This window comes from Elgaria multicarinata, chromosome 13 (assembly GCF_023053635.1).
Source record: "Elgaria multicarinata webbii isolate HBS135686 ecotype San Diego chromosome 13, rElgMul1.1.pri, whole genome shotgun sequence".
NCBI lineage: Eukaryota > Metazoa > Chordata > Lepidosauria > Squamata > Anguidae > Elgaria > Elgaria multicarinata.
Genome location: NC_086183.1, coordinates 32,313,645 through 32,326,596, shown reverse-complemented (window position 1 = coordinate 32,326,596; position 12,952 = coordinate 32,313,645). Strand labels below are relative to the sequence as shown.

The window sequence follows — 12,952 nt, the reverse complement described above, 5'->3', positions numbered from 1 at the left end:
TTGGCAGACTTCCTGCAGGAATGAAGCCTGCTCCAGCCTCTGGCAACAGGGTACGGTCTGGTTGCTGACTTTATTGGTACTTCCTGAATCATTTTGAACTGTCTGCCAATTGCTAGTGCCAGGCGCACAGGCTTTCATCATAGAGTTGCAGAGATAGAGTGGCACCCTTATCTACATCCCAGGAGTGCCTACTACCCTATTTCTTTGATTCTAAGACACACTTTTTCCCCGATATAAACATCTCTAAAAATGGGGTGCGTCTTAGAATCGCGGGTGTGTCTTAGGTTTTTTTTTTCCTGTTTGTGGTACTGAAATTAGTGTGCGTCTTACAATCGATGATGTCTTACAATCGAAGAAATACGGTATCAGCTTCAGCTGTTGCACCAGTTGCGACCTTTTCTAGAGTCGGAAGACCTAAAGACAGTAGTGCACGCACTGGTAACCTCAAGGCTTGACTTCTGCAATGCGCTCTACGTAGGGCTACCATTGTACCTAGTTCGGAAACTTCAACTAGTTCAAAATATGGCAGCCAGGTTGGTCACCAGTACATCTAGGGGTGAGCATATTCCCCCAACATTAAAATCACTCCACTGGCTGCCAATTAGTTTCCAGGCGAAGTACAAAGTGTTGGTCATTACCTTTAAAGCCCTAAATGGTTTGGGTTCAGGTTACCTCCGGGATCACCTTCTTCCATACAGTCTGCCCTGCACACTCAGGTCCTCTGGGGTGAACTTACTTCAGTCAGCTAAAACTAGGCTGACATCAGTTTCCCAGAGAACCTTTTCTCCTGTCGTTATTATTATTATTTATTTATATAGCACCATCAATGTACATGGTGCTGTACAGAGTAAAACAATAAAATAGCAAAACCCTGCCGCATAGGCTTACATTCTAATAGAATCATAATAAAACAATAAGAAGGGGAAGAGAATGCACCAAACAGGCACAGGGTAGAGTAAAACTAACAGTATAAAAGTAAGATCAAAATCAAGTTTTAAAAGCTTTAGAAAAAAGAAAAGTTTTTAGCTGAGCTTTAAAAACTGCGATTGAACTTGTAGTTCGCAAATGTTCTGGAAGAGCGTTCCAGGCGTAAGGGGCAGTGGAAGAAAATGTCGCCCCCAGTTTGTGGAACGGCCTGCTGGAGGAGATTCATAAAATTAACTCTCTGTGTGATTTGAAGGCAGCTTTAAAGACTAGCCTTTTCCGGCAGGCCTATCCAGATCAATGTAAAATCAAGAATTTTTAAGATGTATTGATTCCTGTTCTAATGTTGTTCCCCGCCTCGATCCAAAGGGAGAGGCGGGTAAGAAATAAATAAATAAATATATTATTATTATTATTATTATTATTATTATTATTATTATTATTATTACAATTACATCCATAGAAAGTCATGGGGTTGCCAGAAGTTCACATCGTGTTGCTTTAACCTTTGTGTAGGAGAGAAAATATGAATGGGGCACGCAGGAAGGGCGTTTTTGATCAGGGAAGGCTGTCTAAGATCTTTCACGGGACACTTCATGATTTTTATGGAGCTTCATGACTATTGATGGGTATTTGTAGACCCCTGGAATGGTCAGGTCGGATGCAGATATGTACAAATGATGTCTGAGGGAGTGTGGAACCCTGTAGGGTGGGGGAAGATAATTTATTTCCACCCTCTCTTGAGGTTGAGTACCTATCTCCAAACAAGAAAATGTCCATGACTTCTGTTTAATCCCTAATAATAATTACGCTTCTGCATAGGGCCCCCCTGGGCCCCAAATTGGGCCTTCCCAGTGTCAACTATTCTTACTTTTCCGGCTGGCAGGAATGCTGGGAAGGAGGCAAAAGACCGGATCAGCAGCGCAGTGATGGAGAAGATCCCCTTCCTGCAGGGTTGTGAAGAAGAAGACAGTGACAAAGAGGAGGATTTGGAAAGCCTGCCCCTCGAGACGCAGCGGCAACACAAGAAGCAGCGAGTAAAGGTACCCTTCGCTCCTCCTTGAAGAGAGCAAAGAGACAGAGGCGTTAGTTTGGACTCGTCTTAAACGGAGACTTAGGAGCAGGGCGGTTGAGACCAGTTGAGTTCCCTGAAGAGAATCCATGTCCAGCAATTTTAGAGCTGGGAGTTGAATTGTAGCTTCCGCTGCTACCTCTGCTGGGAAAATGGAGCCCTGTGCCTTAATCAAGGGTTTGCATTCAAGTCTGTGTGTGCCATTCGCTGTTGATAATGTCGCTTGAATATTTTGCCCTCCCCCCCCCCTTTCTCTTTTTTGGATCCAAGTTGAAAAAGCAAAATGAGAGCCATTGTGTTGTCGTGGTTAGAGTGTTGGACTGGGAGTCGGGAGATCCGGGTTCTAGTCCCCCCTCAGCCACGGAAGCGCGGTGGGTGACTTTGGGCCAATCACAGACCCTCGACTCAACCCACCTCACAGGGTGGTTGTTGTGCGGATAAAATGGAGAGGAGGCGGGTTATGTACACTGCCTTGAGTTCCTTGGAAGAAAAAGGGTGGAATATAAATGAAATAAATGAATAAAATAGATAAAATATGAATCTGCTTCTGCCACTCTTAGCCTGATTACCTATTTACAGAGGATTTCTAGCTTCATGATGGGTTTGGGAATCACTCTGTTGTGACCAGTCAGCCTAGGAGTTATTTAGGTGTAAGTTTTTGCACCTTTGTTTTTTGGACACAAAAGGCCTTGGATACCTGCAACTCCCCACCCTGCTACAACAAGAGTGGTAATCGGTGCAGTCATAAGTTATAAGCTGCAGACTGGGAAAGGTTCTTTCCCTCTGGCCACGCTGGTGCTACTCCTCTTCGCATGTGGGCATGATCCCCAACCAAGCTCTGATAGCTGTTATGCCTCTCGGCAGCTCGTCAACAAGCCCCTGATGCCAGAAGTAGAGGACGAAGATGATGATGAGGACTCGGAGGATGCGCTGAGCGAGTTCGACTTCCTCGGCTCTGGGGAGAACGGCGAGGGGTCCGGGGACACCCGGCGGGCCGGAGATGGCAACGAGATCGGTAATTATGGGGTTGAGTCCAGCTTCTTCTCTTTCTGATAGGTTATCTGCCTTTCTCAACCTGGTGTCCTCCAGATGTGTTGGTCTACAGCTCCTAGAATCCCCCATGCTGGCTGGGGGGAGTTCATAGAATCATAGTGAGGGAGGAAGCAGCAGCCAGGCACCTCTCCACCATGCCTGGGTCCAGCTCCAGCTGAGAGCTCCCTCCCTCCTGCTACCAACTGTCTCTGCAGAGACCACCAGTGAGGGAGGAAGCAGCAGCCAGGCACCTCTCCACCGTGCCTGGGTCCAGCTCCAGCTGAGAGCCCCCCTCCCTCCTGCTGTCAACTGTAACTGCTGAACTTTGCAACTAAGATTATAGTGCCTGAATTTGCTTTCCTTTTCCCCCTCCTCCTCCTCCCTCCCAATCCCCTTTCCTTTTGTGTCGCGTCTTTTAGATTGTAAGCTTGTGGGCAGGGACTGTCAAGAAATACTTTTGTAAGCCGCCGTGAGAGCCTTTTTTGGCTGAATGGCGGCATAAAAATCCTTAAATAAATAAAATAAATAAATAAAATAGAATAGTTGAGTTGGAAGGGGCCTCTAAGGCCATCAGATCCAACCCCCTGCTCAGTGCAGGAATGTTAGCCTTCTATGAGTTGTAGTCCAACACATCTGGGGAGTGCCGGGTGGGCAACGTTGTCCAGCTCTCTTGGGAAGCTTATGGATTAACTTCTCCTAGAACACTGTATCCTAAATTGCCGGGGTTCATGAGATGTGTATCACCCCCCGAAGGAGCTTGGCTCCTGCGTGTTGGGGGCTGTTTCACAAGAGCCATGCTGGAACAGCCACGTTGGGTGAGGCCAAAGGCCTCTCTGGCCCAACATCCTGTTCCGGAATTGCCACACAGATGCCTTTGGGAAGCCCAGAAGCAGGACCTGAGTGCCGCAGCACCCTCCCGCTGGTGTTCCTCAGTGACTGGTGTACGTAGGCATAGTGCCTCTGATGCTGGAGGTAATATGCAGCCCTCTTGATGAGGAGCCTTTGCTAACCTTCTCTTCCATGTGTTTCAAAGCTGAGCCTGGATCCGCTCGTTTGCAACTGTCAGGGGGTGATTCACTTTCACTCTCCGGACGTCCGTCTCCCCCCTTTCCTCCTGCAGAAACCCGCCGGGTGAAGCTGCAAGGCATGCTTGCCGACCTCCGAGACGTCGATGGGCTCCCTCCTAAGCCATCCATGCCGTCGGCCGTCTCCAGTCAGCCCAGGACTCACGAAGGTGATGGCTTGGCTAGCCCTCTAAGCTTTTGCGTGGTGCCAGCCAAAATACCCCCGTGGCTGTTTCCGTTGCCCTGCTGCTGGCACGTTGCTAGACTTCTAAACCGCTTCCTCTTCCCTCCCTGAATCAGGGTCGCTGGGCTTCTCCTCAGATGTGTTTATCATGGACACCATTGGCGGAGGGGAGGTCAGTCTGGGGGACCTTGCCGACCTGACTGTCACCAATGACAACGAGCTAAGCTGTGATGTGAGTAGCCACGGAGACGCAACTTCTGACTGTTGTCGGTCTCTGTTGTCCCCTCTCCTGCCTTCCCAAGCCCCTTCCTGCTCATCCGGTTGTGGTGACGGTTAGCAGGGGAAGGGAGCTGCGTCGCTGGTGGGGAAGCAGCTCTGGAGCAGGCGGGAGATTAAATAGGGGCATTCTCTCTCCCCCCCCTCCTTTCACCCTTCTTCCGCAGCTCTCAGACAGCAAAGATGCTTTTAAGAAGACATGGAACCCCAAGTTTACCCTCCGGAGCCACTATGATGGGATCCGGGCCCTGGTGTTCCACCACGTCGAGTCCGCGCTGGTCACCGCCTCGGAGGACGGCACACTGAAGCTGTGGAACCTCCAGAAGACGGTGGCAGCCAAAAAGTGAGCGCGGGGAGCGTTTGCCCTCTTTGGGGCTGGAGCGGTTAGCCTAACATTGAGTCAGCGCCTAGAGGCAGAAAACCGAAGAGCTCTCCGTTGTTGGAAGGGCAAGATGGCCGAGCCGGCGCTTGATCAGCCCCAACTCTGGGCATTTCTGCAGGAGAGAATCTTTACTCCATTAGCTGTCATGGTCCCCAGTTGAGGAATGCTGCAGTTCTGTGAGAGCTTGTGGATCCCTGACAAAGCCAGCTCAGCAGTCTCGCGAAGCTGCAGTTCCCAAAGTTTTTTTGGGGGGGGAAAGCCCAGTTTTTAAACCTGTGCAATGTGAAAGATGTCCCCCAGCCATAGTTGAAAGCAGCTGCAACCTAATGAATGCCAGAACCCCCAACTTACTGCTACCTGTTGACCCACCTGGAGGTCAGCAGCGCTCCCTGAGCTCCCTTAGGAGTGTATGGAGCTGCCTTGCGTTAAGCCAGAGCGTTGGTCCTTCTAGCCCAGTATTGTCTGCTCTGACTGGCAGCAGAAACTCTCAGGCAGGGGCCTTTGCCAACCTCATCTGGAGATGCCACGGGCGGAACTTGGGGCTCTACTCCTGACCTCTGGGCCGGCCATTGAAGCTAAGCTGCTAAGAACCAAATAATCTGGATAGGATACCACGGAGCGCTCCATGTAAACGCAGCAGGTGACTCCAAAATGCACAGTAGCATAGGTCACCCATTTGACTCTTTCATCCTCCCTCTTCTCTACTGTTACAGGAATGCAGCGTTGGACGTGGAGCCAGTCTACGCATTCAGGGCACACAGGTATATACGTGTGTGCGTGTGCGTATAGGACTATGGCATGTGGGGATGGATGCCATTTCTTGCTAGCCCATTGCATGTGGGGGTGGAAGCCATTCATCCCTAGCAGGGCTGGACCAAGACATTTTGCGGCCTAAGGTGGAGCAGGAAAGCCCCCCCCCCACGTCAAAATGCATCACAACGAAGGCCACCCATGTTATTTGGACACCCAAGGAAGAAAAATTCCACAAACGTTTCTCCCCCTTTCCTGGAAATAAAAAAATACAATCCTAAATTGAATAACAGTTTGTTACCCTTTCATTGCCACCTCAAATCCATCTAAAGCAGTCGCTTCACCCTCCCTAAGGGTAGGGCCGGCCCCAAGAGCAAGAAAGAAGCTTCATTGGATTCCCCCTCTAAGGGAGTACTAGGAACGCCTTTGTGCAGAAAGGACAAGCGTCGTTCTGCAGTCGGAAAGCCACTGCTATAGCAGAAGATCCCTGCTTTAAAAGTAAGGCCCTCGCTTCTTCCGCCCGTTCTCACGTGCTCCTTGTTGTATCCTGCTAGGGGCCCGGTGCTTTCTGTTGCCATGGGCTGCAACAGTGAATACTGCTACAGCGGAGGATCAGACACAAGGATCCACTGCTGGAGGATCCCAGATCTCAATATGGACCCCTACGACGGTTACGGTAGGGACACTTAGCTGTGCGCCCCAGCACTCTCCTGGCTTGCATCGCTTAATCCAGAGATGAATGCCGTGTTCACCACTGAGAGTCACTGTAGCATGACATAGACAGGAGCCGTAGGTGCCTTGCCCACCAAGTTGGGGGGTTTGGGGAGTGGGGAGGAGTCTTGTTAGCATCCATCTTTGGCAAGGCTGCAACTTCTACAAACTCCGCTTAGTGGGGACCAGGTTTTTGCTGCCGGCAGTAAGGACAAGGGGCTGTTCTGGTAGCCACCCATGTGCTTCAGTGTGTTTGAGGGTGAGCATTTTTCTTTGTGAGGTCTGGCCTCCTGGGATGGACCAGGAAGTGAACCTCATGTTCGCCCCCTCCAGTTGAATAGCCTGCCAGGGGGCCAAAGCCAGCATGCATCTCATTAGGATGTGTAAAGAGAGGGCATCCCAGCCCTGGTCCGAAATGTTCACTCCACGGAGGCTCACCTGGTGCCTGGTCGAGGGGTTTTTACGTTTCCCAGGTGATTAAAACTCCTGGGATTGTCTTTGTGCTGCTCATCCAACTTTATGTTGTCCAACATGCTGGGTTCTGTTGGTAAATCTGTTAGCTTGCTGGGGATATATATGTATTGAAAGGCTGGTCCTGAATGTGTAACATAAATATCATAAATATTGTGATATTATTTGCCTTGTGTCTGGCTCTGAAGGCTAAAAAAATGAACAAAGGCCCAGTCTCTTGTTCAAAGACTAACAGATCTAGATCTACAGCGTTTAAGAACCGCTGCTAACAAATCTTGCTCTCCACCGCTCTACAACAATTTTAATAACTATGGGCTCACTGCAGCTTCATATCTGTATGCTTTAACCATGCCCAAGTATAGGAGAGCATTTGCCCTCACTCGCTTTAATGTGTTGCCATCAGCATTACTAGAAGGACGATTTAGTAAGATATGTCCCTGTGGTTCTGGAGCTGCCTTCCTCAACCTGGGGCGCTCCAGATGTGTTGGACTGCATCTCCCAGAATGCCCCAGGCTGGGGCATTCTGGGAGTTGTAGTCCAACACATCTGGAGCGCCCCAGGTTGAGGAAGGCTGTTCTGGAGCAATAGAATCTGTGGAACAGGTCATTTTGCACTGTAACATGTATGAGGAATGCAGAACAAAGTTAATCTATCCTTTATTAACAGCCTTTTCTGGATGTAGCCCCACAACGTCGGTATTAATCTGTTTAAGGGATGTGTCCTCCCATATTACTGAAAGGGTCTCTAAGTTTCTCCTGACCTCAATGCAATTTAGAAAAATAACATTGCAATCCTTCTGAGAGAAGCAACTCACCAAGCTGTATTTTGCTTTTATGTCACTTTTTTTTATCTATCCCTTGTATGTTTTGGTGTTGGTTCTGCTGGTCTGTGACCGTAATAAATAACAATGTATGTAATGTTTTAAAAAATGAATAATACACGATGCTCTAAGCTGCTTGTGAAAGTGCCTAGACCTCTTTATCGCTGCATAAAGCTTAGATTTTTGCTTTTGTTTCCGGTGCAGATCCCAGCGTGCTCAGCAACGTTCTGGATGGCCACACGGATGCTGTCTGGGGCCTGGCGTTCAGTCCCTCGAAGAACCGCCTGGCTTCCTGCTCAGCGGACGGCACAGTGAGGATATGGGACCCCAGCAGCAGTGACTCTTCCTGCCTCAGCACCTACAATGTGGAGAGTGGTGAGCTGGGCCTTGAAAAAGGGCTGCCTCAGTTTGTCCCCGTGGCCGGGGGAGGGTGTGTGTGTTAGAGGTGTCCCCCTAGATCCCGCCACAGGCTTGTCATCCGTTAATGCTGTGACGTTGCGTTGCCTCTTCCCTCTCAAACTCCGTTCCCCCCTTCCCTTCATTTGCTACGGTGAACGTAGCAGATTAAGGAAAGGCTGTGTAAACGGTGATAAATACCAGGAAGGAAACAGGTGTAAAAGGCAGCCGTCAAGCTGTCCCAGATCTAAACAGCAGAGGGCGCCTTCCCACTCTTTGCTGGCGGCTGTTTCAGCGGTGCGAATTCTTGGGCTGCGCGCAGCCGGGCAGCTTTTCCGTCTAGCTCAGCCTTCCTCAACCTGGGGGCGCTCCAGATGCGTTGGACTGCATCTCCCAGAATGCCCCAGCCAGCTGGCTGGGGCATTCTGGGAGATGCAGTCCAACGCATCTGGAGCGCCCCCAGGTTGAGGAAGGCTGATCTAGCTGGAGGCGGTTGCGTGGCGCTCTTGTGGGACGTGCAGTGTTAGGGTCTTCCTTGGGCCTGCTCTGGTCAAAGGCTGTGTGCTGCTGCAAGGACCCAGGAGGGCTCCCAGCCGTGCAAACAGCACTGCTACAGCTTGTGTGTAGATTTTGGTGCAACTGTTTCAGGCCTCTGTTGGATAGCATTTGTGACCAGTAACGCTCTCTGTCCCCCGTGAACCTCTGTTTAATTTTTTCAAGTGAGTGGGGCGACAACAAACAACTGAATGCCAAGTGCTTTTTCTTGCTCTGCTATTGAGGTCCACTTTCTTCCTTAGAAGTGAAATTGCTTCGGTCAGAAGCTGTTTGCCATTTGGTCTAATCAATTGCATCCCTCCATGGACTTGTTAGAGACTAGAGGAAAATGGCTGACATTTTGACAGGCTTGCTCCTCCCTCTCTCCCTCCCTCCCACCCCCAAGTCCCCTCCACGACCCATTACAATTCTTAGACTAGTCCAGCCTTCCCCAACCTGGTGCCCACCACATGTGTTGGACTACAACCCCCAGAATCCCCCCAACCAGAAAGTTAGTCCAACACATCTGGAGGGCACCAGGTCGGGGAAGGCTGGACCAGTTCCTCAGTAGTACTTTAAAGGGGGCTGTGGCGTTACACCCCACAAGTCAATTCCAAAAGTATGTCTGCAGTTTGTAAGTCTGTGGTTTGTAGAATCTTGGCCTGAGTGGGCGGAGTTAGAATGTCTTGGGAGTGGGGAGGAGTGATATATAAGGGAAGGACGGAGGGGATTGTGAGTTCTTTCCAGGGAGACTTGTTAGGGACTCTTAGAGTCTGTAGTGCTCTCTGTATTTATGGAACTTAAGTTCTGGGAAATTTGAGAGTCAGTGTAGTGAGTGGTGTCTTTAGAGTGTGGTGTGCACGTAGTGGAAGTATATTAATCAATACTGAGAATAAAGAAAGTTCAAGAGTGGTTGTGTGAGAAAAAGGAAAGCGCAAATGTGAAGGAGTAGAAATGCCTGTAGAAATGTCTCCTCAATTAATCAATACTGATAATAAAGAAAGTTCCAGAGTGATTGTGTGAGAAAAAGGAAAGCGCGAATGTGAAGGAGTGACCGGATTGTATGAAAGGTTTCAAAAAGGTTTTTAAATGTTGTTAGTTGAAACAAAGCTTGTGAACTTTTAAAGATAAATTTTGATTGTTTGTTTTAAAACTACCACAAAAATCCCACGTGTCTGTTTGGCGTTTATCATCTTAAGTTTACACATATAACACCCACTCTGACAATCATTCACCTAAGCAGATATAACTCACAGAGCATTATATTATATATATTAAAATCCATTCTCCATTTTAAACCCCTTTCTCCACATAGTTTGGAGGAAGGTGGGCTTTATCCCTTGCCTCAGGCGTATCAAGTGGTGGTGCTTGGCTTGAGCAGGGAGTATCCTTGGCCGGGTCTGGTGTTCAGAGCCTGTGTCGTGGCAGGGGCACCTCCTCAGAGTTGGAACAGGGGTGCAGCGTGAGGCACTGTGTTTTGTAGAAGGGACAAAATGAAGATTAGAGGCTTATGAAACCTCAGGGTTAGGTGGAAACTCATTGAAATTGTGAATGGCATGGAAAGGGTGTGTGTAAGTGTGTGTGCGGGGGAAACTGCCTGTTCTTTCAAAGGGCTTCTGACAGCTGCAACCCTTGGGCACTCTTTGAATACTGGAATGGCGCATCCTCTCTCTTATCCTGCAGAGAACGGAATCCCGACCTCCGTCACGTTCTCCAGTACCGACCCTGCGCACGCTGTGGCAGCCTTCCAGACGGGCCATGCGGTTCTCTACGATGTGGAGGTTGCCTGCCCTGTCCTGACACTGGAGTCTAGTCCGGCCAGCGGTGAGCTGGGGATGGGATCAGATGGGGGTGGGCACAGGGCTGGCTTGGTTCCAGGGACAACTGAGAAGCTGTATGTCCTACTGTGTGCGTCTGGCTCCCACAGATAGAACAGTGGAATGTGCCTACTCTCCCCACAGGCACATGCAGACACAAAGAGGTGATGGGAGCTTCTGTTTCCATTTTAGGAAAACCACAGTTTAGTGTGACGTCCAAACCTTACACAGTGGTTAGTCTTAACTACGGTTAGCGAAAAGAAGCCAGCTGCATAAACTATGGTTTGAAGTTGGCCTGTTTCGATGAACCTTTAGTTGAGCTTTTTTTTTATTTCCGGCATTTTCATACACAGCCCACCCAGCTCATGGTGCCTCTTAAACATACAATACTAACATGCAAGATCGTAAAAGAACAAATTGAAAGCCGCTGGGTGCTTGTCATCTAATTTATTTAAAATTGCCTTTTAAAAATCTGCTCGTTTCATTGAGAGCACCTTGTTTAGTCCAGCTAAAAAAATACTAATACATTAAAAAAAACCCGTTGTAGCCCTACGTGAAATAAAGACGCGGGCATAGCGTTCCCTGTCAAGGCCCCCGGAGTGCAAATTCTTGCGGGTTTGTGGTGCAGCTCCCCGGGAATCCTTGGCCTTATCCAAAGAACAAGAAGAACCCCCAGCAAAGGGGAGCTTCTCTTGGGACTGGGCTTCAACTCCTCTCCCTCTCTGAACAGGGGCCAGTCAGATCAACCAAGTTGTGAGCCACCCAGCCCAGCCGGTCACCATCACCGCCCACGACGACCGAGGGATCCGCTTCCTAGACAATCGGACAGGTAGGGTCGCTGACTGGGGGACCTGAGTTGGTAAGGCGGCCTCAGCTTGTAGCTTCTGCCTCTTTCGCACTGATGCAAAGCGCATCCCTTTCTTAAGCACGCCTGGGTAGAGCGTGGACCCTTCGTAACTGCTGTAAAATGTTTTAAGAGAGAGCCGTTCTCTCCTCTTTCCGTGCAGGGAAAGCTGTGCACTCCATGGTGGCTCACCTGGATGCCGTCACCTGCCTGGCTGCAGATCCCAACGGTGTCTTCCTTATGTCAGGAAGTAAGTGCCTTCCGATCTTGCCACGCTCGTTTCGCGTGTAGCGTTGGCACCTTCACCGCAAGGAGAGATAATCACTTCCAGACGGGGGGAGCAGCGAACGCTGCGCAATGCCAGGCCCCTCCCTTGGATGCTCAGCTGCCCTTTGAAAAGTCCCCAGCTCTAGAACTGGGATTGTGTGATTTGGCCTTCAGATGGTTCCGCCCAGAGGCAAAACAGAGAGCCGGTGTGGTGTCGTGACTAGAGCGCCGAACTGAGAGTCGGGAGACTCGGGTTCTAGTCCCCACTCAGCCGTGGAAACCCACTGGGTGTGACTTTGGGACAGTCACAGACTCCCAGCCCAGCCTACCTCGCAGGGTTGTTGTTGTGAGGATAAAATGGAGAGGAGGAGGAGGAGGATTATGTACACTGCCGTGGGTTCCTTGGAGGAAAAAAAGTGTGATATAAGTGCGGTCAATAAAACGGGTGCAGCTGTGAAGCGGTAGGACTTGACAACGGACCTCTTTGCGGGCGGGCAGCGTTGGCTTTTAGCCCGCCACCCTCTGCTTGCCTGTCATTGAGCCTGTCCTGCCACCTTCCCTTGCTCCCCTAAGTAAGCAGGGGTGCAGCAGAGAAGCCCCATGGAAACCCCCATGCACACGTGGGCAGCCCCCCCCCTCCCATCTCATCTGCCTCTTCCAGGCCACGACTGCTCCCTCCGGCTCTGGAACCTGGACAACAAGACGTGCACGCAGGAAATCACAGCCCACCGCAAGAAGCACGAGGAGGCCATCCACGACGTGGCCTTCCACCCCAGCAAGGCCCTGATCGCCAGTGCCGGGGCGGATGCCCTTGCCAAGGTCTTCGTATGAGAAGCGGATGAGGCCTGCAGGTAAGCCAAGGCCAGGTGGGGGGAAGCGGGGGGGGGGGGGAGAGGGGCACGGGTCCCCCTGGCCGCCAGTTCATGGTCTCTTCTTCTTCTTCCCCCTCCCGCTAGGAGCGTCCCCAGGACTCCGCTGCCGCTTTGTTCCTCTCTTTCTCTGGCCCAGCCAGTGGTGCTAACAACGACTCCTTCCTTCGCCACGGGCGCCTCCCGCCACCTCCCTTCCAGCTCAGGACCGAACCCTGCTGGGCAGCGGTGGTGGCCGGGGGCAATCGACCAGGGGGGGGGGAAAGGCAGCTGCTTCCCTGAGACCTTGGGGCTCACCTTCACCAGCACTGAAATATTTTCCGCTCATTTCAAGGTCGCCTGGTTTTTATTTCCCAGCTCAGGGAGTGGAAAAAACTTTCCTGGGATTTGTTGGGAGGGGGGTGGGGGAGGGAGTTAAGGACTGGGATCTCCTGCTCTGCGTGAGGTCCGGGGAAGGGCTTGTGGCACCGGCCGCCTTGGGCGTGGCTTTCTGAAATCTCCCTAACTGCCCCTTGTGCTGGTGACTCTCTCCCACCCCC

At 50.7% G+C, this 12,952-nt stretch overlaps 1 protein-coding gene across 2 annotated transcripts in view; it reads left to right on the top strand.

The window, feature by feature from the left end:
- The window catches only part of STRN4 (striatin 4), a 21,228-nt gene extending 8,276 nt beyond the window's left edge, over positions 1-12,952 (top strand). The window contains exons 6-18 of one of the 2 annotated variants that reach the window (XM_063140031.1): positions 1,811-1,967; positions 2,861-3,011; positions 4,149-4,262; positions 4,414-4,508; positions 4,720-4,895; positions 5,648-5,695; positions 6,239-6,360; positions 7,891-8,061; positions 10,300-10,440; positions 11,164-11,262; positions 11,441-11,527; positions 12,206-12,395; positions 12,501-12,952. In XM_063140031.1, the coding sequence (XP_062996101.1) occupies positions 1,811-1,967; positions 2,861-3,011; positions 4,149-4,262; positions 4,414-4,508; positions 4,720-4,895; positions 5,648-5,695; positions 6,239-6,360; positions 7,891-8,061; positions 10,300-10,440; positions 11,164-11,262; positions 11,441-11,527; positions 12,206-12,375 (1,531 nt within the window). In that variant the 3' untranslated portion in view covers positions 12,376-12,395; positions 12,501-12,952. Of the gene's footprint in view, positions 1-1,810; positions 1,968-2,860; positions 3,012-4,148; positions 4,263-4,392; positions 4,509-4,719; positions 4,896-5,647; positions 5,696-6,238; positions 6,361-7,890; positions 8,062-10,299; positions 10,441-11,163; positions 11,263-11,440; positions 11,528-12,205; positions 12,396-12,500 lie in introns of both variants that reach the window. The other variant, XM_063140030.1, reaches the window with a different exon arrangement.